The sequence below is a fragment of the Limanda limanda genome, chromosome 5, assembly GCF_963576545.1.
Source record: "Limanda limanda chromosome 5, fLimLim1.1, whole genome shotgun sequence".
NCBI lineage: Eukaryota > Metazoa > Chordata > Actinopteri > Pleuronectiformes > Pleuronectidae > Limanda > Limanda limanda.
The window spans coordinates 3,234,451-3,262,440 of NC_083640.1; the positions used below are offsets into that span (position 1 = coordinate 3,234,451).

At 43.3% G+C, this 27,990-nt stretch overlaps 2 protein-coding genes across 2 annotated transcripts; both read right to left on the reverse strand.

The window, feature by feature from the left end:
• Positions 1-1,184: 1,184 nt before the first annotated feature.
• fgf5 (fibroblast growth factor 5) lies at positions 1,185-10,938 on the reverse strand. The gene is made up of 4 exons (XM_061072392.1): positions 10,867-10,938; positions 10,650-10,806; positions 8,090-8,193; positions 1,185-1,568 (listed from the first exon to the last, which is right to left on the reverse strand). The coding sequence occupies exons 1-4, from the start codon at positions 10,936-10,938 to the stop codon at positions 1,185-1,187; spliced, it is 717 nt and encodes a 238-aa protein (XP_060928375.1).
• Positions 10,939-24,627: 13,689 nt separating this feature from the next.
• prdm8b (PR domain containing 8b) lies at positions 24,628-27,127 on the reverse strand. The gene is made up of 3 exons (XM_061072391.1): positions 26,909-27,127; positions 26,181-26,412; positions 24,628-25,874 (listed from the first exon to the last, which is right to left on the reverse strand). The coding sequence occupies exons 1-3, from the start codon at positions 27,125-27,127 to the stop codon at positions 24,628-24,630; spliced, it is 1,698 nt and encodes a 565-aa protein (XP_060928374.1).
• Between the last annotated feature and the right edge of the window lie 863 nt (positions 27,128-27,990).

Consider the following 27,990-nt stretch of genomic DNA (forward strand, 5'->3'; position numbering starts at 1 on the left):
TGTGATGATGGGAGGGGGGGGGGGGGGGGTAGTACGCTCCTCTTGGAATGCCCACGAGGTCGTGACTCCAGATTTTTGCAAGGGACAGCCGGTCTCCAAAATGATGGTTTTGACGGACAGTTCTGTCCTTGATCCCCTCCAGCTGTCCAGGAAGAGGAGGAGTAGGAGGGGGGGGGGGGGTGTCTCCGGGGAACAAGTCCTCGTTTTCATGTTGATTGTCACAAATCCGCTGCTAGCGAAAGGACAGTTGGTCCGTGTGAGACGTGTTTGAAGAGCTTTTCACGCCAGGTTTGAGACAGAGTTAGATTTATCACATCATTTATCTCTCAACTAGCAGGAAGAACATATACTTGTGAGTTTATCTTTCAGTGATCAGATCTGAAATTTAACAATTGTGTTTTTTGCCTCCCTTCTAATAAACCTTTGCTCAGGAGGTTAAGTTTTCACAATTGTACATTTGTTTGTTTGTTTTTTTGTTTGCAAGAATACAAAAACTACAGAAAGGATTTCAATGAACCTAGGCTGAAGGGCATGGACCAATAGAGAACCCATTACATTTTTGAGCTGATCTGGAGAAATTGGTGAATCCAGGAATTATTGAATCGCTTTTGTTGACATTGTGAGATTTTTCAGATTTTACCAGTTCAAACTAGTTCTTAATAGTTGACATAATGATCAAAATAAACCTCTGATACAAAGACATGTTCACCGTCTTCTGCTACTTTGCAAGGAATTGTGTAAATAATATAAATCTGTGGGATAATAAACCCTGAAAGACTCAACCCTGTTCTCCCATCACGACCCACTTTTTAGCAAAAGAAGAAAACCAACATGCCTCTGTGGGACCTTTCCATTCAAGACAGCAGAACAGCACAGAACCATTTCAAATAAGTGTCACTAAGAAAACGTAGAAACTCGTGGATTTCTTTGGGCACACATTAAGTCCATCATGTACACAACTCATAACACAAAACAGCACAGGGCATCATCGACTAAAGAGGAACGCAAAAACACAACCGTGATCAAAGCCTGATCAAAGTCAAACTCCGTGCTTGTACCTGAAAGACCTTTTTTTTACCCGGAATGTTTTGAATGTGATAAATGACCATCGTCAGTTTTTTGGGTGACGTCCAATCGTTTTAGGTCCAACGTCCGTGAACCTTACATCCCACAAACTGACCCGTTTATCCAAACCGGTACTTGGGCCAGTATTTGACTTGCGTCCGTCTCTGAGCTGCTCCTGCGTGGACGTTCGCCTTCGACGCCACGATAGCTTTGGGTGGAGCCGGTGGCGGCAGCGGGGGGGATTTCCTCCTCTCTTTGCTCCTGTCCGTGATGGTGAAGCCTCGCTCGCCCTTGTCCTGCAGGTCGACCCTCGGTAAGAAGTGGGTGGAGACGTGCTGGGATTTGACCCGCGGACTCGAGCCCATTTTAGCTTTGCCTCTCTTGTTGAGGGCCACAAACCAGTCGCGACCGGTCCTGTGGTTCCGGTGGATCACCGAGGCGTACGTGTTGTAGCTGTTCTCCTGGAAACGTTCCCTGAACTTACAGTCGTCTGTGAAGCCTTCCTACAAGAGAGGGGAAACATAAAAACATTAAGGTGTGTCTCTGATGAGATGGGGATACAAATACAGGAACGTGTCTTAGATCAGTCATGAGACAACTTGTGATTTATTAAAAAAGACCTGTGTATACAATCTATGGTTGAATTTAACTGTAACTGTTGCCACTATATTACTTTAATATGTTCTAAAGGTTTTCCAATGTATATTTTGTATTTGTATATAGCAATATTGTGTAATTAGAGATAAGACTTTTATTTTGACGCCTTCGGTGAGCTGCTTGTTAGAGTGCGAGAAACAGAGAAGCAAGCAGAGGTAGTTACACACATGTCTAAGATTAATGCCTTTAAAAAGTGACAAGGACTTATGTTAAGTTGTATACGAGAAGATAAGAAGATTCCTTTTCACAGCATGCAGCCATCAAGGTATTTTGTCTGTTTGTTATTTACTTTAACCTTGATTGTAATTATTGATACTGTGTTTGCTAACTAGCTAACGTTGTATGTTATGTCTTTGTTGTGTATAACCCAGTTTTCAGGGTTTGATGTGGAGAACAAGACTTTATTAAAAACCCGTAGAGGAAACCATTTGTTGTCTGACTGTGCTTGGGAGGGAGTCACATGAACCATTAGTGAAGTCAACCAGTCTCCAACTCATCTTCAGCCCCCCCACCACAAAGGTTCCTGTACATTTGTAAAGTCCCTCTACTGAATTCAGACCCTGGTCGCTACTTAAGGAAATATGTGAGGATGAGGTGAGAATGGAATCAGAGCTTTAGGGTTCGGCCCTAAAGTTAAAAGAAAATATGGATGATCCAGAGCTGTAACATATATTTAATATAAGTAAAACTGCATTCATGATGTTAAACAGCCTGCAGTTGCTTCCTAACCAGAACAACGGCGAGGCAACATAACACCCTCTGATTGTGATCTGCTCCGGAATAACTGAGCTCGGGGGGGTGGGTTTCAAAGTCGTCTAAATAACTTCCCTTATCACAGAGATGCTCTGACTGACAGCAGCAGAGTCGCCTTTGTACTCGTCAAAGCTCATTACAGGGCTGTATTAACTTCATCTGCAAAGAGCGACACACACACACACACACACACACACACACACACACACACACACACACACACACACAAACACACACACAAACACACACACTGGCTGTTGATCGCTTTGTTCGTCACATCATAGTTTTGTCCAGTAGATGATGTTGTTGTGTCAGTGGTTAATCTCTCTCCCTAATAACACAGCATGTCCACGATTATGGGAAAAATTTTACGGGTGAGAGGAATCGACTCGGTAAGTGTCGATGCCTGATTAACGGCAGGTGACCTATCGGGCATCTCTTTCCTTCCCACTCTTCAACCTGAAGTTGAAGAGTGAAGCTGAACCTTGGATCAGTAATAAAAAGACTCAGAAGTTATTAATAACCAGAGTTTATCTCCAATATTCAGCAGGAAACTTTGAAAATATAAGGAATTCTGAACAGAGTTTGGTGGATTTGTTACAGCAGCTGCTCTTCTGGTTCAGGAAGCAGAGGATCATGGGTAATATCCAGCGTTTTGTTGTGTTTCAGTTCAGAGCTCAACACATTGATAGACATTGTTTTTAAGTCTACATGAAAACCACTTCATCGCTCGGACAAAAAATGTATAAATGAAAGCGTGGAAGCTGCAGTCGATGGCGTCGCTTTCCGTCTGTTTCAATGCAGCGTGGAGCTGTCACACGGGTGGGGGGGGGGAACCGTGATGAATTCTACTAATGGGGATAACGGCGCATGCTTTTTTGGACAGTTTCTCCTCGGAGGAATGTCGTGATGCTGCTGTGATGACAGTTGAGGAATAAGTGATAAATGAGGTTCAAACCCTGGATTTGCTCTCACGTCCCAGTTTGGACCGTCCATCGTCCATCTTGGAAAGAAGGAGAATTTTGGAGATGCTAGAAATGTGGTGGGGGGGATGAAGCTTCAAATGGGTCCATTATGATCCCATAACCTCTCTGCCATTACCAGAAAGTTCTGATTCTGAAGAGCTGACAGTGATTATTTAGCTTTAGATTATTTAGCATACTTCTAATGTCCCGGTTTCCCGCCGCTAAAAATATATCTGCAGTGGGAAACTCTGACATGTACCCCCCCCCCCCCGCTGCAGAACAGCCTCCTCGTGTAACCTCCTGCCATCATGAAACAAAACAAACTGTTCTGCTTTGCTAAAGAGTGCAGCATAGCAGAAAATGATGCCATTACAGCGTTTGGTAAACATGCCAGTCACCGGAGAGAGCGTGTCCGCAGCCGCAGCCGCCGCCGCAGGAAAGTACAAACGTCTTTAAGTTATTCAAAGTGACCAACTGTTCCCTCCGGGCTGTTGTCTTTAGAGATGATTGGAACTCCGGAGTCACTGCTACGGGTGGATTGACGTGATTCAACAGAACGCAACATACCGGCTCTGGTACCAGTCAGAGAGTTACACATTTCTAAACAAGTCCATCGGAGCATACACAAACACACACACACACACACACACACACACACACAAGCATACCAGGAAGAATATTTGGGCCCTTCTGTGTTTCATAGGATTTAATGGCTGCAGCCAGATTCCAGAGATCTTATTGTTAAAATCATAATGCTTGTACAGCTGTTTAACCTGGCTGCTGCCCGGCTGGATTGGTCACACTCTTTTTAAAGGGGACCTTTCCCATGATCCCCGGGTTGAGCCGCTGTATGGAGGAGGGGCAGAGGTGGAAGGTTCCTGATGACTAGCTCTTCTTTTTCACCCGCTCCTTCTCAAATAATATTTCTCTCCATCACTGACTCCGTCTTTATTCTTAGTACCAAGATGAACAGATTCAAATTATGAGACTTTAGACCCAGACCAAAACTCATGCCTCTCATCTGAGGAGCGTAAACTTTAGGGACTTGTTTCGTAGTAATGGAACTTAACATTCTATATCAAACTTTTCCTATAAATGCTCAGGAAGCATTCTGTGAAGGCAAATTGAAACTTGAGGGTTTATCCTCTGGGTACCGTGAAAATCTGCACTATACTTCATGATCACCCATCAGCTATTTGTTGAGATATGCCTCTCAAATCCAGAACTGGAATTAGTGCCCGTGGTCGTATTCCTCAGCCAATCAGAGCCGTTTAGTCTCTGTACACAAGCACTGAAAAATATCCAGTTCATCTCTGAGTCCTTCCAAACAGTCTTCTCAAATTTTGAATTATTCTCTTCAGACGTTCGTGAGATGAAGCGTTCACAAGTCAGAGTGACCTCCACATTCTAATCAGCTGATCTCTGAGTCCAAGTGAATGTTGGCACCAAAACTTGAAGAAATTCCCTCGAGACACGTCATGTGACCGGATCACAAACGGACATGATACTCGACCAGAGCTGAGACACATTTCTGTCTCTCTTCTTCACGTCGTCCACCTGTCACTCAGTGCATGTGACCCCGTGACCCCTGAAAAGATTATGTTTGGGATTTCGTGCTGAGAAGGTCGTGCAGAGCAAAGAGGATCAGACTCTTCCGCCAGTAAACTGCCACCGAGGAAACATCTAAATATGACGGACGATGCAACAAGATAAGGTTCAGGACGTCACCTGACACCAGGCGGAGCTCAGGCCTCTCTGTGGAACTCCAGGTTCTACATCCGCCCAAAGAGGCAAGGCAGAGAAGCAGCAGCGTAAAGCAGGCGCCAAAGAACCGAGGCTTTTTAAGACAAATTAAAATATCTCTTCAAAGGTCAAAATAAACTCTAACTGCAGAGAACCAGTCTCTCACAGTGAAAGCTCTACTGCAAACAACCTATGAACTTGGAGAGTTTTATATGACACAGTTTTATTCGTCCAATAATCTCAACTCAAGGACGACATTAGGTTTTTACTGAGGATTTGTTTCATTTGACTACAGTGCATAACCCCACCAAGTCCCAGTGCCCACATTTTAATTCATTAGATCCAGATTTCTATTTGGTTTCACACACTCGTTCCCTGACCAATACTCCATATTTTGTGGTAATCTGTCCATTGTCTAATCCTGCTAATTTACAGACGAGCAAATAACAACAGACATGACCTGTGAAAAAAACTTTAATCCCGATGATGTTTTCCTTCACTTGACATCTATTGCACTTGTGTCTGTCCTGGGAGACGGATCCTCACATGTGTCTCTCTGAGGTTTCTACGTATTTTTACCTGTTAAAAGGGTTTTTAGTAGTTTGTCCTGACTCTTGCTGAGAGTTAAGAACAGAGGATGTCTCACCATGTTAAAGCCCTATCAGACAAATTGGGATTTGTGAATATGGGCTGTACAAATAAAATTTGATTTATTGATTGATTAATGAACAAAACCTCCTTGGTTGAGCTAATACAATTTAATGGGTCCTTTCCTGACCCATGCTCCTGCTAATTTACAGACGAGCAGAGAAACACAGACAAGAACCAAACCTCCTTGGTAGAGCTAATAACAGCATCGACCTGCGTTTGTTGATTTGCTTTGTGACGCAGATACAACAAGTGGAGAGATTGTCTTTTGTTTTTGACGTTTTGACAGAGGAACAGGAAACGAGTGCAGATGAGACACGACTTACAGACGACAAACTTCCAGCAGAACGAAAACGATCAGGTTTTCTCTTATTATCCAGCCTCACGTTGTCTCAGTTTATGTGTGAATCCAGTCGCTGATGTGCTCTGACCCTCAGAAAGTTTGCAGTTTTCCTCTTTGCTCATATAAGCCTCACTGACGACCGAGTGTGTTTCTGCTGGCGGACGACGACGGGTCACAGACGAGTCACTTCCAACACTTGACGCCTGAGAGTTAACTGGCATGAAAGTAGCCCCATCGCTCCCTGCTGATATGGTTTCATGAAACAATACGTGGAGCTGAGGGAGAATTCATAACTGTGGCTGAGCGTTAACAGCATCAGCAGCTCAGTGACTCTCCAGCTCTCTGGGAGTGTTTACTCCACATATTGATTTTCACTTTGGGGGCTCGCTCCTCCACTCCACTATATTATCAGCACTCCCAGATAGGACTTAATCTGCTTTCCCCATTAGCACATGCTAATAGGAAGCTGCTTCCATCGCCTCTCCTGCCAAGGACTGCCACAGATGACTCGGCAGTGGCCAGACCGAGCTGCCGGAGGGAGGTTTGGGTTTACTGTTTGTTTGGTGGGGATTTAAAAATCTTCAGAACTGAGGCTACAGATTAGAGCAGAATGCCCCATGACACGCTGAGGTCCGATGGGAGGATTCTGGACAGATGCAGAGCTGCAGAAATGAGTAAATAAAACAAATATAGCTGCACTGGACATGGTTTTGATGGCGGAACAAACCAGTTCCACGGGTGCAGATGAAGGTGACCTGCAGTGGAGAGCTGCTGTCTGAAGGAAGAAGTTCGAGGTAAACAAAGCTGCTGACAGACCTGCTCTGAAGTCCGGACATGTTTCCTGACATTTTCTGGAGGGGCTGAATCTGGGAACTCGTATAATCAAGCATGTGTTTAAGTCAGTTGCTCTTGAGATTGTCTGGAAACTTGTTCTGTTGGCCCCCTGGTAAAATATCCAGAAATTGTCAGAGTTAGCTGACGTGAGAAGACGGCAAGAGAATGTCTGGGAAGTTCACAGCCAGTTAGTTGAGATGTTGATGATGTTTCTAAATGCGATTTCCGCGTCATAATTCATGCATCACGTCCCGCATCCTGCTGCTCTACCCTCACCTGTTGAACTAGCCAAATCAAATCAAATCAAAGTTTATTGTCACATGCACCAATGACAGCACCATTGGAGCAGTGAAATTCTTGGGACATGGCAGGCAGCATCTACACAGCAGACGGGCTTTACAAACATTTTTATAAAATGACATACCATATAACATATAACATATAACGTATAACATAGTAACATGAAGCAGCAGTTTACCGGGTGAAGGAGTGGGGAATATTAAATTAAATAATATGAATATATGTGAAGTAAGTACCTATTAAATGTGACCTGTGATCTTGTGACCTGGCAGGCAACATCTACTTAGTAGACCGGCTTTACAAAATAAAAATAAAACATACCATATAACATATTACATATAACACAGCAAAATGAAGCAGTAGTTTACCGGGTGAAGGAGTGGGGAATATTAAATTAAAAAATATGAATATAAGTAGTAAGTACGTAGTAAGTGGGACCTGTGATCTTGTGACCACCAAAGTTACATAAAGCAACAGCAGACGTTCTGGGTGAGGAGTGGGAATCAAGAGAGGAAACATTCTCCATATTCACAGTCTGTGAATCTTCAAACTAACTTTAACAAAGCTGCTTTTTTAAGTTTAAAAAGTTGATTTAAGTTCATTTTAAACAGCGAAATACCACAGGACCATGACAACATCTGAATTAACGCTTGTTATCTAAGAAAAAATGTCTCTTTAAATCAACTTGCAGTCGTCGTGCCGACTCAGCGGAATGAGCCGTGTGTGCCGAGCACGAGGTGACAAACAGAAGCCGTGTGGGTGAAGTGAGTGAGATACTCACGGTGGCGTGGAGCCGTCCTCTCTTGTTCATGGCCAGGAATCTGTTACTGAAGACCCCTTTGATGCCGATGACCCCCTGAGACACGGCAAAGAGCTCCAGGACACCTGCAGGACAAACAACACGCTCCGGTGACCGGGGGGGCTCACAGGGTATTTATACTGTACTCGTCATTTTCTGTTTCTTGTCTCCTCACAAGTGAGACGTGACCTGAACTGCGGTCGAGTCAGCTCAGTTGCTCTGATATTACAACATGTTCATGAGGATCAACATTGATCATGAGGACACGTCAATCGAGCAATGAGGAATTAATATATTTAGAGAAGATAGCACATATTTAATAAACCCAAAAATGTAGCAAATTAAAGTTTTTAAAATGCTTTCAAATGAACTCAAGCAACAGTAATGAAAAAACGTGCAGGGACACTTTCTGTAGCCATCAAGTTTGAAATGAAAACATTATAGATTCTGGGATAGTCTCTGCAGGAAGATGTTTTTATGTAAGAACAGGCCGTTGATGAAGTGGGGAACTCTACCCTGCTCGTATGGGACAGCAGCAGGAGCTCAGAGATACAGGATCATGGTCTGAAAGTCGACAGGTTGAACCACAGAGACTGGGTCAAAGTTCAGAAACACACTCGATTTACGCCCTAACTCGCCATATTTAGGAAAGTTGAAAAGAAAATCAAGAATTTGCCCCATTAACTCGGATCTGCTACAAACTTTAATGGCTTCTTTCTTGAGTTATCTACCACCTCTTCACAAAATGTCATGGATATCAGATCAGTGTTTGTCAGTTTCCCTACTGACAGACAGACAATACGCCAAAAATACATAACCTCCTTCTCAGAGTTCACCACGAAACCAGTCCACTGAAATCAAAACTAATGGACGACTTCTTCCTGCCTATACTTTGGGTTATTGAACACAATTAAATAACTGGAATGTCACTCATATGAGTACATATGTCCGCCAAGGCCCCCTAAATTCAATCAAGCTGCACCTACTATCTTAGATATCAATCCCCTAAATAAACCCTATCTCAAAATATTACAGAAATAATTCTTTGATCCTCCACATCAAATCTATTCCAAAAGTTAACGACTCCTTCCTTGAACCACGTGTCCTGCTCGCTCCACCTTTATCTGTCACAACAAACCTAAAATACACCATAAAAACACTTGAAATTCAACAGGTTGTATATTTATCTAAGCTGTGACTAAACTGGGATAGAATTGTTTTCCTAGATTACTGTTCTAAGTGAACCGTGAGTCCACGACTCTCTGAGAGGAGCTGACGCTGGGCGACGGTAAAACAATCTGCATGTTTCAGATCCAGGACGCCTGCTGGTCTCCGGTGCTCCTCCAGGACTCTGAAGACTCTGAGGCCCACGTGGCTGCTGTGGTGAAATCTGTGTAACTGATATCTGACAACTCTTCTGAGGGGAACCGTGAAATGGAAGTGAACTTTCACAGGGCGATGAGGGATCTGACTGTGCAGCAGGAACTGGAGTTTGATTTGTGGCTCTGGTGTCTTGTCCCAGACGGCACAGGACGAGATTCACGTACAAGCCTATAGTCCTAACTTGTAGTTAACTAGTTTGTATTTGGAATTATGCATAAATATGTATTTAATTAAAGTTGTTATACCTTTTATAACTACAATATGCTCTATAAACAGGTTTATGCTGAAAAATCTACATTCCTATACACCGAGCTGATTTTGTTATGAAGTTTAGTGATGGTATCTTGTTTTTTTAACTTAGAAATATAGATAAATATTTCAATTTAAATATCCTGTTAAGTGTTTGATAGTAATCTCCCTCATTTAATACTCATTCTTACTCACAAGTTTTGTTTGCATTTCCTCAATTGTACTACAATTGGCACAAGCTGATCAATCATATAACACATTAATTCCTACATAAATGTGTGTTGTGCATATTTGTGATGTCAGCATACGCCTCTTAAAGGACCGGACCCTGGAGAAATGCATCAAATTAATCATGTGCACTATTCACACTGCAAAATAACTAAAATATCACATTTATGTTGCATCAAGGGAAAAGTTATTTCCGTTGATTGTTATTCTTTAACTGTTTTGTGATATTTTTAATAAATAAATACACTAAAATAATTGAATTTGCACAGAAATCAAATAACTATTTTCAACATATTCTGTAATCATGAAGTTTAGTGATGACAATCGTTCTGATTGGTAAATCCAACACATCCTGGTCCAGTGTCCTCGCTACTGCACCTGTTACTTCCACAAATAGTCAGATAGTCTACCTGCAGACCTCCAGGGACCGGGACGAGGACGCGCACACGCACGACGCTGCGCACGTACCTCACAGACTCGAGCCCACGTTTCTCCTCGTGCGTAAATCATCCTTGTTTCAAATTCAAATTTAAAAAGACAGACAGGGGCTGCAGGAGGGAATCACGGAGACAGAGAGAGAGAGAGACAGAGAGAGAGAGAGAATGGGATCCGGTGCGTCCTCTCCACGGGACGCACCGGATCCGTGCGTGTGGTCGTGTCGTGCACGAATGGAACCACTTACTCAGCTGGTTGGGAGCGTGGCTGCCGTTGACTCTTCCGTCGGGATGGATCTGCAGATGGAAGCCGATGCCCACCCGGCAGTAGAGTCTGCAGGTCCTGCGTCCCGAGCGGATCCGATCCTCCTCCAGGAGAACCTTCCTCTCCTCCAGGAGAACCTTCTTCTCCTCCAGGATCTTCTTCTTCTCCTCCAGGAGAAGCTTCCTCTCCTCCACGGAGACCAGCTCCTCTCCGGCGGCGGCCAAGGCGCAAAGCAAGTGAGCGAAGGTCCAGAGATAGAGAGGAACATTCATCCTTCCACAGAGGGACACGGACAGGACACTAGGACGCTTCACGCATGCTGGAGGTCCCGGGCTCCAGAAACCCTCACGCACGCAGAGTCTCACGCATGACTCCGGCTGCTGCTGCTGCTGCAGGAGAAGCTGGAGCTGCTGCTGGCACCAGGATATTTATAACAGCAATGATCTCACGACTCGATGCATGCCTGAGCTCTGCAGGACGAGCTTCCATCCGGATCCTCTGCTGCCACTCCACTCCTCTGCACCGCGCACTGTCCCAGGACCAGGACGCGCCAGGACGCGCCAGGACGCACGGCGCAAGGAGTTTTACGCACAAGGAGACATCGCTGTCACACATCGAGGACTCGAACCTTTACCGTGCACTGGAGGAAGGACTCGATGTGTCTCCTCATGTCCTCACTGGTGTCTCCTCATGTCCTCACTGGTGTCTCCTCACTGGTGTCTCCTCATGTCCTGACTGGTGTCTCCTCATGTCCTCACTGGTGTCCCCTCATGTCCTCACTGGTGTCCCCTCATGTCCTCACTGGTGTCTCCTCATGTCCTCACTGGTGTCTCCTCATGTCCTCACTGGTGTCTCCTCATGTCCTCACTGGTGTCTCCTCATGTCCTCACTCGTGTCCTCACTGGTGTCTCCTCATGTCCTCACTGGTGTCTCCTCATGTCCTCACTGGTGTCTCCTCATGTCCTCACTCGTGTCCTCACTGGTGTCTCCTCATGTCCTCACTGGTGTCTCCTCATGTCCTCACTGGTGTCTCCTCATGTCCTCACTCGTGTCCTCACTGGTGTCTCCTCATGTCCTCACTGGTGTCTCCTCATGTCCTCACTGGTGTCTCCTCATGTCCTCACTCGTGTCCTCACTGGTGTCTCCTCATGTCCTCACTGGTGTCTCCTCATGTTTCTTGTTTTTGCCCCATTTTATTTGAAGCAAATACAAATCTGCTGACAAAATAAACTTCTAAACATGTAAAAGACACAGTTCTTGATGTATTGATGATATTATGATATTATACAAAAAAAGAAGCCAAAATATCTTAAATAATAAATACAAACCAAATTTACCAGAAATCCTCTTTGAAGAAAGAAACATTTGATGTGAAATTGTGTTTTAGTTTGATCCATGTCCCATACTAACATGTCCTCACTGGTGTCCCCTCATGTCCTCACTGGTGTCCCCTCATGTCCTCACTGGTGTCTCCTCATGTCCTCACTGGTGTCTCCTCATGTCCTCACTGGTGTCTCCTAATGTCCTCACTGGTGTCTCCTCGTGTCCTCACTGGTGTCTCCTCATGTCCTCACTGGTGTCTCCTCATGTCCTCAATGGTGTCTCCTCGTGTCCTCACTGGTGTCTCCTCATGTCCTCACTGGTGTCCTCTCATGTCCTCACTGGTGTCTCCTCATGTCCTCACTGGTGTCTCCTCATGTCCTCACTGGTGTCTCCTCGTGTCCTCACTGGTGTCTCCTCATGTCCTCACTGGTGTCTCCTCATGTCCTCACTGGTGTCTCCTCATGTCCTCACTGGTGTTTCCTCATGTCCTCACTGATCAGATTGTGGATTGTTTTATCAGAAATAAATAGGAATTAGTATTTTGTGTGTTTTAATTACTTTGATTTATGTATTTATGCATTATGAGTTCCTCCTCTCACTGGATTTATTATATTTAAATTTTCGTCATTTCATCATTCCAGCAACAGTTGTGTGACTTGTGAAATTTTAGTTATTCGGCAAAAACAACCTGTAACACTCATAACAAAAGACTTTATTGACTCATACGTGAGGGAAGAAGTAAATAAATCATCTGAATCTTTCATGTAGTTATAAGGTCACAGGTTTGATTCCTTCCTGAGGAAGTTTCACCCAGAAAACGTACAAATCTTATCAATTAGAATCGGATCAGTTATTTCATATATAAAACAAAACATAACTTACATAAAAACACAATTGATTTGCTGAGAAAAGAAAACATCTAAAAAACGTAATGGCCACAGTTCTCGATGTATTGATGATAGAGTTCTAGATCTCTTCTCTTTAGTTCATTTGAAAAACAAACAAGTTTTCATGTGAAAGCCGATAATTCACTTGCTATAATACAAAAAATAAATCGCCATTTTGTTTTGATGGCAGCAAAAGTCGGCAAGTCAGTGTCAGCTTCAATCACGACGTTTCACCAAGTTCTTATAGTCTAATAACAAATACAAATCAAATTTACCAGAAACACATGAACAGAATTATCAAAAATGGCAGAAACCATCTTTGAAGAAAGAAAAATTTGATGTGAACTTGGATTTTAGTTTTAGTTTGGTCCATGTCCCAAACTAACATGGAGGAGGCAGAGTTTATGACTTATTTTTTTATATATCATGTTATATATATATCATAAACATCCATGTGATGCAGTTTTCTCTTAATGTTGGTCACTGCAGCACATGTTCAGCATTAAGTTAATAAATGTTCTCTCTCCACGTGTTTTCATGGTAATCCCGGCCCTCATTGTTTTCAGGGGCCCAGCTATGTTTGAATTTGATTAGCTCGTGCCCGGCGGTGGATTACAGTCGTCGGGGGGGCCTAATTGTCTCTGGCTCACAGAGCAGGGGCCGAGCCCACATTACCTTCTATGTAAACAGCGGGCCAGTGTTTAGTCCCACTGTTCTAATGGCCAGTCATTCCTCTGAGGCCATTCCAGTAACAGTGAGGTAATCCTCCGCACTCGTATAAACACGGATGATCCTGATTGATTCTCCCGCCCGATTGATCCCAGCTTTTAGCAGCTTCTTAGTCTAAGCAAACGGCAGACAGCAGGTTCTGCCGCGGCCCTGAAACGTCTGAGCCCGGAGCCGGTGATCAATCTGAGGGTCGAGGGCACTTTGAGGGTCCGACCGGCCGAGGTCTCGATCTCCAGCGGGATGACTCCACTGCTCTGGGGTCCGGTGGAGATCAGAGAGTCGGCATTGTCCTCATTGCTCCAGAAGTTGTTTGCACTGTGTGTTTGGTACGAGATTGCTAACATGTAAAGTTAAATTGTAAAACAGGTTTTCAAGTTTCCTGAAGAAGACTCTAATCGAAGAAGGGTCTTCATTTCTAAATAACAAGTGGAAAGTTTCAGCTTCAAACTTTGCCTGTCAACGCTTGTAACCAGCACAATGTCGTCTGTATGAATATGAGAATGAAAGAACAAGGAAATGTTTTGGACATCTGAAGTGGTACATAGCTGTTAATATTGAGGTGATATAATATATAGTAATTGTTGATTTTCAATAATTATACTCTAGAAATCTAGAAATTAGTAGAAATTAGTAGAAATGAATACATAAAGCATTAGGTACTCAAAAGGCACTTCTGGCAAGAATGAGTGTTATAATATGGGAAATATATTTAAGTGTGTATTTACAGACGTCAGTATAATTAGTGAAAATCAACAATTACTATATATTATATAGTTTTTATTATCGTTACATTGAAATAACCGATGACCGACTGATCATTAGATGAATCTGTCTTGTCTGTCCTGCAGCTGTCAGATGTGTCACTGTTATAATGTTGGTTGAGAACAGTTCTTGGTTGATATTGGCCGGTCGTGGGACTCGAGGGCCGGTTCCTTGAGTCCAGGGAGAGTTAGGGTTAGGGTTAGTTGGGTTAGGGATAGGGTTAGGGTTAGTTGGGTTAGGGTTAGAGTTAGGGTTAGGGTTAGTTGGGTTATGGTTAGAGTTAGGGTTAGGGTTAGGGTTAGGGTTAGTTGGGTTAGGGTTAGTTTGTTAGGGTTAGGGTTAGTTGGGTTAGGGTTAGTTGGGTTAGGGTTTAGGGTTAGGGTTAGTTGGGTTAGGGTTAGTTTGTTAGGGTTAGGGTTAGTTGGGTTAGGGTTTAGGGTTAGGGTTAGTTGGGTTAGGGTTAGTTTGTTAGGGTTAGGGTTAGTTGGGTTAGGGTTAGTTGGGTTAGGGTTTAGGGTTAGTTGGGTTAGGGTTAGGGTTAGGGTTAGTTGGGCCAATCCCTTCTCCCTGGTTCACCTGGAGCTCCTCACTGAGTCTCCTCCACCTCGGTTGGCGGCCGAAGACATAGAGAGCGGTGTCCCATTTCCTAGGGGAAGATTTTCTAGCCTGTCCCTTGTGTCTCCGTGTGGAGAGGACACTCCCAGTGAAGGACACTTCATATCCGAGTGTAGGGCAAAGGGAGTCGAGGATGAAAGGCCTCTCGTGGCCACAGAATGAGTTGATTCTTCTTGATTCCTTGGAGGCAAAGGAAGATGAAGAACAGAGAATCCTGCTGCTCTACAATCTAGCATGAGGTTATCTTATATCATATTCCCATCACCATGTTGGCTCCTAAACCTTTCACGTGAAAATTATATATTTTGGTAACTGATATTTGGAGTCGTCATGTCGTCCATCTTTATTTACCGTCATGGGTTCATACCAGTCTACATTTCGTCTGAGTTTCCATAGGGATTAGAAATTTCTATCCTCAAACAACTCCTGAACCCTGGTGCAAATAACTGAGTTGAAATATTATTCATTGGCTGCTTCTTCAGACTCGTCTCTGACGCTGTGCAGGTTCCTGAGTCTCATACCTGCACCGATGTAGATAAATGAATTAGTCGTGTTCTGCACCTGTGAGTCAGAATTAATGAGCTGTGTCTCAGATTGTTGTTTATTAACGTCCGTGGGACTCGAGCTGCTCAGTGATTGTGTACGTTTTCTTCAACCACTCCATATTTCACGAGGCTTTTCAGCGGAGACTCGTCCTCGAGCTTCTGTCGGGACTGAAGCCGTCGGCCAAGTTTCCCTTCACGTCCGTCCGGCCTGTGTGAGACCGACAGTGTTTATATTCATGCTTTGTTCAGGAACGAGCACGAGTTGTCATGTTCCTCCACAGAAACACAAACACAAACAAAAACGCAAACACTCGACTGCCAGCTGATTCTGACTCTGAGGAGCGTGATGTCACAAGTGTCATCGTGGGTCATCGCCATCGCAGCCTCGCCGACGTGTGGTCTGCACCGTCCCACAGGCTGTCCACCATGTTGTTCACACTCCACTGACTGAGACACAACAGATCCCCCCCACTCCACCCCCCACCCCACCCGAGCTTTCCTTCTTTCAAAGCTCAAGGTCCAATGACAGCTCTGTGAAACGACAAGACGCAAACCTGGGAGAAGAAGAAGTCTTGTGGGGGGGGGGTAGAGTTAAGATTATTCAAAGTGAACTTCAGAATGAGATGATGAACAAAGAGCCGGGGCAGAAATTAGCAGGAGAGAGACGCTGCTGCTGGTTTGTTGTTGTTCTTGTTCCTTCAGCTCAGCGTTTCTTGGCCGAGCTACAAAGCAACACCTGTTCACCGGTAACACACGGACCCCCTGGAGAGGGAGTGTGTGTGTGTCTTTGTGTGTGTCTGTGTGTGTTTAATAAGCATCAGGGACCCTGTAAGAAAACCATTATGACTGCAAATCATGATTGTTTCTTTTGCCACCGTGAGTTTACCTCGGCCAAGGAACTTGTGTTTTCACCCATTTGCAAGATTATGCCAAATCAGCAGAACTCAGTGGACAGAATTTGATCATGGAAGAACCAACATTACATTTTGATACAGGTTCGGATGGGGGGGCAGATCCAGGATTTAATTTCACTGTCTTTAACGTCAACACATTTTCAGTTTTCCCAGGGAATTGATGAAAAAAAAACGAGAAATATGATGCAGCTTTATTTCTATTGAAGGTGCTGTTGGGCCTTGGCGGTGGTTTGTTCTCTTCTGGGTGCTTTTGTAGTTATTATGGGATAGTTGCAAAGTTCTTGTCAGAGAGATGTGGTTAGAATTGGGTTCAGATCCTGTTCACTCGCTCTCACACACACACACACACACACCGATGCTTTGATTTTCAGCCCAGACGAGCTCGACGCTGTAGCTGGATGTGCTGATTTCTCTTTTCTTCATTAATTTGTCTTAATTAACCAGAGTGAATCATCCCAGTGTAACATGAGCTGTGTGAACCACCAGAGGTCTGAGCTCCATGTGATGGATCTGAGGGAGAATCAGTCGTTCTCATTGGAACCAGCCGTTGGCCGTGGCAGCAGATGAAGAACAGATGAAGAACAGATGCAGTCGCAGAGGAAAGACTTCAGGTGTGTGACTGGTTCCTTCAGGTTCTCAGCTCCTGACGCTGTGGCTCCAGGTTCCGGGCGATGAAACGTCTCCCGCTGAGTCTTGATTGGAGGTCTTCAGCTCCCGGTGCAAACAGCTGAGAGCAGCTGATCCTCGACCTGGAGCCGAGCCAGAGCTCGTCCTCACTCCGGGTTTGTGAGCTTCTGCTGGAATTTGACTTTGTGACATTAGCGGCGAGGAGAATATCTGAAATACTTGAAATCCCATTCTCTGCTGCAGTTAAATATAAATGTGACGCCGACGCTTAATGTCTGACAGCTCACATTTTTTAATCAGAAATGTTTTTTCAATTCAAACCAATAACAATGTCAGACTTTTGACATGTTGTGAAATTTAATAAGAAGCCACAGAAATGAACAGATATTATTTACCTTAGTGTGATTGTGGCTCAGATGAAGCCAGAGAATTATTTACAATCTTAAATATCACTGATATGAAGCATTGACCCTTTTTCTTTCTTCTTTTAGACAGATTGACATTGAAGTCCGTTATATTTACTTTTAGATTTCCAAATTCTTTCCTGATTGCGATGGGAAAAGTTCTCTCACTGGGAAGGTTTCTATCTTTCTGTCTCTGGGTCACTAAGGCAACAGTCGATTTTAAATAATTACAGTCCAAAAACGAGTTGACCAAACCATCTTGTCTTTGAACCAGCAGCTCTCTCTCAGAACTGGAATCTGTGTGAACATCAACGCTCCATCCTGTGATGTTGAGCAGATTGAACTGTAGATTTGATCTTACACTTGTTTCCGGGAACCTTTACAAGAGGTCGCACTCTTTGTTCTGCTCTTAATGGTTCATCCACTTTTTTTCCTCTGCCGAAAAATCTTTTGAAGATATTTACATATATCAGACATGTTCCTTCCTTGAAGTGGCCTCTGGGCGGCCGCGGGTTGAACACAGAAGACAAATCTGCTCTGTTTCTTCTCACAGGAAACAGTCGGACTGATCTTCACTGATCTTCACTGATCTTCACTCATCCATTATCCACCTCTTCATCCGGCTCTCGCTCGGGCACCATACGTCTTCATCGGGACCTTTCATGGTTCCTGAGCTCAGGTTTGAACTGAGGATATAATTCTTACACTAAAGTAAACACATGTCCAACACAAGCATACGTCTTCATGCAGCCTTTTGTTTCCACTTTATCAGAATGAGGCCCGGATTTCTATAAGGAAAATATTATTTTTGTTGTTGTTGTATAACTTAGGTAGGTTGCTGTTTTAAGTTCACATCAGAAACTGGATCCACAGGAGTTTAAATGCTCAGCTCAAATAGGTCCTAATGGTTTCAATGGTGGAAGAATTTGAATAAACGTAAAGGAAAATTGTGGAAATCTTCAATCCGAAAAGTTTTTTCCCTTTATGAAATAATTTTTTGCACAAATAGAGTAGTAGTAGATATCTCTGGCCTGACATTAGCAACATGCTAAAGTTTCTTTATGGCTGCTGCATTAAACGAACTCTGCAAACTAACTGTCAGGAGGTTTTAGGAACAAAGTATAAGGCCAACAGTGAGTTAATGAACGCAGATTGAATATTTAAAAAGTATAAAGTTGATTCTGACGAGTGGCAGTTGGAATTCAATTCAGAAGCTCTTCATTAGCTTTATGAATGAGTTACTTAAGTAACTGAGCTTCACACTCGATCCGGCACGACTCCTGCTTTCTAAAGAGGAGATGTAATCAAATCAGAATTCAAATGACGTCTCAGCAGTGTCACAAAGATCAGATCCCCCTAGTTGTACTATGTGGTTGTGTGTGTGTGTGTGTGTGTGTGTGTGTGGTGGACGGCTGTTGGTTGTAAATAAGTAAGAGTACCCTGAGCTGTTTTAGCGGTTCCCTACATGACAGGCCAGCTCTCCACCCGAGCCCGGAGAGAGAGGGCCGGGCTGATACGAGTTGGACTGAGTTCGGTGACACGAGGCCTCAGAGGAAAGTGAACGCGTGGCTGTTATGGAGATGCACTTCAAACGTGTGTGTGGGGGGGGAGGAGGGGGGGGGGGAGCGGTGGAATGTGTAACAAAGTAATTTGAGCGCGTTCGGAGTCTTCGGCTCCTGCTGCGAGAAACACGCTCACTACATCATGGACGTCAACCAGCAGCCGACCTGCTGGAAGTACAGGCCAAATGTTGAATATTAAAATTTTAAGGGCTTTAATGAACTTTTCAGATTCTGTGCAAACACTTGAGCTGAATGTTGAACTTTTATATTTTGCTTCTGTATATGTGTGATATAAATACATATATTTACTTAAATGTAACATCTTTTCATTGACATACATATTGTGTGTCACCTAAATAACTCTATTTGTTAATAACTTATAACATTTGTTGCTGAAAAGTTTCAGGATCTATTTAAACTTTACACTGAATCTGATGCATCATTTTCTTTAGTGTTGATTGATGTAAAAACATCTACAATCATTATATGTCTTTATATAAATATGCATTATTTTATTAATTGGTCTTCAATCTATTTATTTAAAATGAAAAAACACAGATTAAATTATTCAGAGTTTAACATCAGTGTCCCAGATTGTGCTCATGTTCAACTAAACAGATTCAGCATCTGTTTTTATTAAAGATTTAATGTCACAATAATAAATTTGATTGTATCTTATCTAAAATACATTTGAGTACATTTGTAACCTTTAGAAAACAAGTTATTAATCCTTTTTAATATGTGAATTAATGTATAAATATGTGTATTATTGCATTCAGAAACTGTGTATAATCTATAAAAGTAATACAATGGAAAAACAAAATATATTAATTCAGATTTAATTGTAATCTTGTGCAAGTTACAAAAAAGGTTTGTGTAATCTCCTATTTATTGTCATATACAATCAATTTCCTTCATTAGCATAATTTATATACTGTATAAATCAATTATTAGAGTATGACAAAGATGTTACAGCAATGTGTGTATGTATTTATCCATATATATACATGTATGTATATATATTTGCATACGTACATGTGTATGTTGAGTGATGTTTGAATCACGTGCTTCTTATTTCTTTGCACTGATTTGTTCCTCTTCAGACTTTTCCTCCCGGCAGAGTTTGAGGCAGAGCAACAGGTGCAACCTTCATATCTGAACTCCCGAGTCGTCGCCTTCACCACGATGTGAGGAATCCCGAGTCGTGCCCTGGATCCAGGTAGCGTCCCGGGCAGCGTCCCGCAGAGACACTCGCTCCCCGGCATGCGGGAGCGTCTCCATGGGGACGTGATGTGTAAATTTGTCCCTGTCAGCGGAGCCGCAGATCGAGTGCATTGTGGGTCAGAAATAGTGCAAATGCACCGGGGAGCTGAGCCGTTTGTGTATATTTAGACCTTTTAAAAAAAAAAAATAAGGATGTGACAGCGATATCCTAATCAGACGGCAGCAGAAGGAGCCGGCCTTGTGTCAACCGAGATTACGACTTAAAAACAGATTGTGATGTGTGCGAGTCGGGCCGCGGGCCAAGAGGCTGTCGCTGAGGGAAGTCGATACGTCAGATCTGAACTTCTTCTGTCACAGCCTCGTTAGCTCGGTTAGCTGAGGGCCCCTCGGTGTTTCAAAGATATAATATGTGAATTTAAATGTTTAAAAACACATATTTAGTTTACTTGTGTACAAAAATTATCCAAAATGTCTCCAACAATGAGGAATCCACACTTTTATTTAGGGTAACAGGATGATTCTCTTTGAATTCCATCACATCTGCTTCACCGGCGACTTTGCCCGTCTCTGCTTCGACTTGACGAACTTTGACTGAGTTCGTATTGATCACGATTATTCGCCGTTTGCTACGTAACGTGAATAAAACTTTAAGAAATGATGTCACCTGCGAACACGATTTTGCGCCCGAGTCATGTCAGGTAGATAAATCACAACTCCCATGATCCCTCGCTGCTTCTCGAGTTCGGTCTTTTGTCATTGTTTCGATTAAGATACCCCCTAGTGGCCGATTATGATTTCTGTTGCCAAAAAACTACCTCTGTGCTGCCCTCTAGTGGATGTATGACTTTAAACAACCATGCCAGAGTGAGTATGAAGTGGGCAGTGATCTCATCTTGTATGTACATGAACCTTAACATGACTTATACTGCGGCCAGCCACTAGGGGGCGATCCAGGTGATTCGGCCTCACTTTTGTGGAGCTTTCATGGCGTCCAACTTTATTTACATTTTAAGGTCACAGCAAAATGTCCCTGCTTCCTGCTAAAGAAAGACACTGCGTCCTTCACGGGTTTGTTTACCTGCTCGCTCACTTCGCTGCTCGGCGTCAGCTAAAAGCCCGAAATGTACAAATGTAGCGTGACTGCGGCGTGCGGCCAAATGGAAGTGCCGACTTAGCAGAGATATAAACTGTCCAACGCCGGCTCGGTGCTGAGTGATGCGGTGACAAATGTGTCGGGGGGGCGAGTTGTGGCACAAAAGGGACGATGACACAAGCAGCAAAGCATGAGGGCTCTGAATATCACCAGAGTGTGTGTGTTTGTGTGTGTGTGTGTGTGTGTGTGTGTGTGTGTGTGTGTGTGTGTGTGTGTGTGTGTGTGTGTGTGTGTGTGTGTGTGTGTGTGTGTGTGTGTGTAGGTGTGTGTGTATATTTTGTCGCTCCTCGATCACATGACTCCTTGGGGAGATTGACCTGTTTGGATTGCTGACATGTGAGGTGTGTGTGTTGTTGATGTGAGATGAGATGTAACCTGCACCGGTGCTGCCGTTAATCATTATGTGAGCATCGTGGTGCTGACTCCACCTCCACCTCCACCTCTGTGCGTCTGGTGTTATCTGCTGCTAACATGTGTCACCACCGTCCCACCGGGATTCAGCGGTGATCTGATTTCTCTGTCATGTGACAAAGAGCAGACAAATGACAATTTTTGAAAGATAGTTTTGCACATTTGTTGACATTTAGGTTTTAAAGTGTGAGGATCTGCTGGTTCCAGTATAAAACATTCATCACAGGAGTTCTCCAGTGGGTTCATGTCTTCATTATTTCACCTCTTGTTCCTCTGAGATCACATCTTTCCGTTCTGTAATCTCTAAATACTACAGTTCCCATGAGCCCGAGCTGGCACTGGAGAGGAAGTCAATGAGAGCTGCAGCCTTTACAGAAAACCCCCTGAGAAGGTTTGTGTATCGATCAGTGCACCTTTGCTTCTGGATTCATCACACAGTCTTTCACTGTGGCTTTTCTTAAAAGAACAATACAGGTGTGTTTTCTAACAGTGGGGGGGGGGGGGGGGGGGGCTTCTCTCAGCGTGGGCCCCCAGGTATTTGTCTGCTGTAACGCCCCTGTTCCAGAAGTGTTATTCATCAGATATTACGAGTAGAAATGTCAGGATGGTTTTTCTTTAGATCAATATTATTATTATTTGTAAATGAAGTGATCACACATTGAACCTGTGACCTTTGACCTTACTCTTGTTTTTGTTCCATATCGATGATCGATAAACGGCACTTTATTATTCATGTCCAGCAAAGTGTTTCATCTTCATTCATAAATATTTCAACTTGTTAATAAATCCTTTTTTATTTCAGTGTTAAAAGAGTTTAAACTTATTTTATCCTAATTAATATAATTAGACGCACAATGATTTTTAGAACATTGTCTAAAAATATAAATGATATCTAGTTTATTAATTTTATTCACTACTGTACTTTTTTAATACACACTCAGCCCATTGTTCCTACTTTTCTTGTAGTTCTGCTCTCGACCACTTGATGGCGCTGTTGAATCACTTTTGCTCTGGACAGATTCACCACCGGCTTCAACCGATTGAGGTTTTTTTATCGTGTAATTTCGTCATTATGAGTAAATAAAGAGAATCGAGCCACAGACATAAGGAAAATATTTATATACTTTTTTGTTCATGGAAAATAAATAAGAAACATGTCTGTTTTTATATTATATATCTATAACAGATTAAAGTGATATTTATATTAATACAAATCCTTTGTACAGTTTCACAAATCTCGTTTCCTTCTACACAGGTTTATGGAAACTGGAATTTAGAGCTTTTCTTGCAAGATTTATTTTAAGTGTCTGTTTGTTTTGTGGATTTATCTTAAAACCATTTATTTGTACTTTTATTTGATCTGCTGTTGTTCCACAAATAAAATAGATAATCAAACACGTTCAAAAAGACAAGAATCTCAAATCTTGAAGTGTTTTATAATCTCTTAGTTTAATCCACAGTAATTTCTGTATTTTCTTCTTCAGTTCCTCCTCAACACAAAAAGCTTATTAAAGATAAATATCTAGTCATATATATTTATATTTTCCAAGGAACAGTGAACAGTATTATTTATTTTATAGGGTTAAAGATTAATTCTATAATTCTATATATATTATATATATAAATATATTGTGTATATTTATATATTATTATATATATATATATATTCTGTAAACAAAGCAACATCTCAAGGAAAGACGTCATCAGTGTGGACAGTCCACATTTATCACGTACCAGTAAAATATGTAATTAAAAAAAGGTAATAACAGAAATGATGATGCTAATAGGCTTGATAATATATATATATATATATATAATAATAATAAATCACTCACCATTTCTACATTTATATCAATTGTAAATTAATTACCAAACAATTTATGTACTTTTATAAACCTTTTTTATTTGTATTGCTTTTATTAAGACTGAATATTGGCAGTATTTGATTTATAAGTTTTACATTAAAATAATCAAAAACTAGAATTGGGTGTAAATCCTTGTATAGTTTGACTTTACACACATGCAGTATTTCAGCCTGATAAATTGTTGTGTTGTTATTTCATTAATGCATTTTTATGAATATAATAATAAACAGAACAATGACACTGATTATCAACCATTAAATTCCAGGTTGGAACAGAAACATCCACGAAGGCCAGCGTTGAAAATAAAGCTATTTTATTGTCAATGCATTCAACATGATTAGATAAACTATCAAGTAGTAAATTTCCGCAAAAGGAAGAAACACTGAAACTATTCCCCACTGACACAAAATATTACACTTTGTATTTCAAATAAAACCAATTATTTACATTGTAATGTATAGACTGCATCTTAAATCAATATCATTTCATATTACATGCACTCTGAAATATAGTCTGACATAATATCCCCCAATTTGTGTCCATATTTATCGTAGACATGGAAAAACTTGCGGCGCTGTAAACCAGGACGTGTGACTACACTTGTATTTCTTCTCTATGTTTGCGTTTATATGATATAAAATACAACTTACTGTACATTTACACATATTTAAATCTTTCCCTTATTTTCAAACTTGTAAGTGCTTCATAAATAGATAAATTCTTGAAGTCAAAACGCAATTGCATACACCCAAAAACATGACACATGGTACAGGGGAGAAGAAGTAAACAGACCGGAAAGGAATCAGAGGAGTAAAGTCCAAAGTGAAAACGAGTGCGAGCGGTGCGTTTGTACTCTAATGTGGCCGATCTCCCGTTGCAGTGCTTAAATCCAGTCTCTGTCCCTCATGTGTTCAAGTCCCGCCTCCTCGTGCTTTAAAAGTCAGTTGTGGGAGGTCATGTGACGTGACAGGTGATGGCGCTCCCGGAAGGACTCGTTGCAAATGGGGCACTTGAGTTTCTCCTCGCGCCGCCGCTTGACCAGAGGCTCCATGGCGAACTCCTTTTTGTGGTGGGACCTCATGTGGTAAACCAAGTCCGAGGTCATGCGGAAGGAGGCGTTGCACTTGGCGCACCAGTTCTGCGCCGGCAGGCAGAGGGAGGTGAAGGAGGGCGGCAGGAGGGTGAGCGCCGAGGGCATCTGGATCTGGATAGGTCCGGAGCTCTTGGGCCAGAAGGCGGTGGTGTAGACAAACGGGTTCTGCTTGGCCATGCCGCCCGGCACGGGGCAGTTGGCGCCCAGCTCCGCCCCCTGCAGCTTGGCAGCGAGGTGGTCGGCCTGGTAGAGTCTGGAGGAGGAGATGGTGTCGCCCACCGCTGGGTGGCAGTCCAGCAGCTTGGGCGGCATCACCAGCGGTGAGATCTGGGAGAAGGAGAGACGCGATGGCTGACTGAAGGCGCTCTTCCTCTCGCCGCTGCCGCCCCCCTGCTGGCTGACGGAGGTGAAGGCGCTGCCCATGGGCGAGGTCTGGGCGGGCTGCGTCTCCGACAGCACCTGCCGGATGTTGAGGTGCTTCTCCGACGGGTTGCTGCTGGGACGGCCGCCATCTTTGTTTTCAGCGTTGGAGGTCTGGAGGTTTTTGCTGCCGCTGTGATGCTTGGCGTTCTTCTTGACCTCGGTGAAGGCGCTGCGTTTGACCTCCCCGCTTCCTGTGGAGCCCGGCGGCGAGAAGCTTGGCCTGCGGTTATCCTCCAGGCCGTACACGCCTCGGTAGTTCTGTGCAGACGTCGCAAGCTCGTCTTTCGATTTGGTCTGTGTAAGGCTGGGCGCTCGGCACTCCTCGATCTCCGAGAACTTCCTCTTCCCCGAGCTCTCGCTGCAGATCTCGGCCTCCTTGTCGCTCGGAGGGCTGGTCCGGTTGTTCTCTAGATCCCGGGCCAGGTTGTGAAAGTCTGTGGAGGGTTTGCTGCTGTCCTGGGGGCTGCCGAAGCCCTCCGAGCGCCCCAGCTTGGGGCTGGACCTGGTCGGGGTCGTGTTGGGTCGCTCGGCGCTCCTCTCCTTGCTCGGCTCCTCGTCGGCGCCCGTGATGCTCTGCAGTCTCTTGGTGCAGCGGAACCGGAGATGGGCCAGGAAGGGAAACTCGAACTGGAAGCGCTGGCTGCAGTCCGGACACGAGTAGTGGGACGAACCTTGAGAAGAAGAAGAGAGATGGAAATTAGCTCTCACGAAAAGAGACTCTGGAAAAACCACCTTGCTTCAATGTGCTGTCTTATACCAGAGCAAGAATTATCTCTTTTGCAATTCAGAGGTTATCACGGATCATTTGTCCTTGGTGCATCATTATATTTAAATATGCTTAAAACCTAACGATGAATTCCAGAGCAAATGCATTTTCCAAAGCAGCTTCACGGCTACAATTTATGTGTCTGTGGAGTCAAATCAACCCATAAAGAACAAACGATGATGTTAGGGAGCCGTGACGTGAACCCGCTCACCTTTGCTCTTGGCCGGCGCTCGGCTGGAGCTGAGCAGCAGCAGGTCCACCAGGTCTTTGCCGTACCACACCAGCAGCTCCTCGTCCTTCTCGATCCGGCGGAGGGAGCGGTAGAAGAGCTGGCCGTTCTTCACGTAGGCCTCCAGGTTCTGCTCCTCCTTGTCCCGGGCCGACTGGACCAGCCGCAGCCACATCAGGCCCTCGGAGGTGCTGTTGGCCGCTGAGGTGTCAACCTGCAAAGCACGGGTCAAATACACCGTTAACTAATGTTCCTGCACGTCTTCTACATCAAAATCCTATTATTTTATAGATTGAAATCATTAAAATCACAATAAAATCGACTTAGAATCTCATCCAGACCAAACATTTTCAACATATGTGGCTATTTTCTAAAATAAATGCACCGGAAATAAAATGATGCCAGTGAATTACCAGATTCTGCATTTTTAAATGATGATTTTCAGTGAATTGCTGCAGTTTTGAGTGAATTATCATTTTTAGAATTTAAAAATACTGCTTTAAACTACAAATATTTAAGATTATTATGATATTGCTGCTGTGTGCATGGGGATATTTTAAAATTTAGCTCATTCCTTTGGTTTTGAGCATTTGATTTAGTAATAAAAGCATAAATATTGATAAGTAGATGCTTTAAATTGTGTTTTACAACGAAATATAAAGACATTAAGGATTTCACTGAAGGGAAACACGAGGATATGGATTACTCACCCTGAAGATGTAAGGTGCTGTGCGTTTGTCGGTGGACTTGAGCGCGATGAAGGCGATGCTGTCGTACAGCGACGTGTGGCTCAGCACGCAAGGCCCGAAGATGGCGTTCTCTGGGATGTCGCAGGTCGTGAAGACGCTGGTGAAGATGTCGGTGAGACACTGCTGCACCGCTTTGGCGTCTCCGTCCCACACCAACTTCTGAGAGCTGGACTCCTCCATGACACCCTGAGGAGAGACACGTCACCATGAGAAACCGAAACCAACAGGAAATCACCTTCAAATCATCACTTTACACCTCCCTCCCAGTGTTTTAATTCCTAAAATTGATTATTAATATCAGCAGAATGAATGCGAGGTGTGTTTCCTGGTTGTTTGCTGGTGTCTGAGTCTCAGCTGATAAATAAATCTCTTCCCGGACAGATTGACTGAAGCAGCTGTCAGGGGCGTCGTTAGGGAAACGCTTTCTCTTTTTCCTTTTTTTTTTTGGCCAGGCTTTCTAATTAATTCAAACCCCATAATAAGTTCATGGCGGCATCACCTTCAGCATATTGATGATACGGTTTCCCAATGTTGTCAATTACGCAGCAAAATACAAAATGAATAAGATCAAGGCCCAGCAGAAATTATATTATAATTATTTGTATTTTATTTGAAAAAAGGCCTTTAAAAATATTAAATAAAAATATAAACTTGTGTTTTTGTTATTATTTTTGATTGAGAGAGAAGTAGCCGGTTATTATTAAAGGTGGTAATATTAATACTGTAGTTTTCCTGATTGGCTTAATTAAAAAAATTGTCAAATGTTATAATAATCCTAAAAGGATTTATCCCCGTTCCTTCAAAAATAAATACTGTTTAATATGTTTAAATCTCTCCCATGTATTTAATATGAGTGGGATATTGTGACGTTACAGGTTTTTTTATTTGTATAAACTTGAATATAAAGGAGTCGAGTCTCCCGCTGAGGGTCGTGCGTGTCCAATGGACGGAGCGTGTCCAATGGTTTCAAGTGGACCGTCAAAGTCACTGGTTCCCAGTCAGCCCACCTCCCTCTCCCCTCCACCAGCGTATGTCGCCTTATT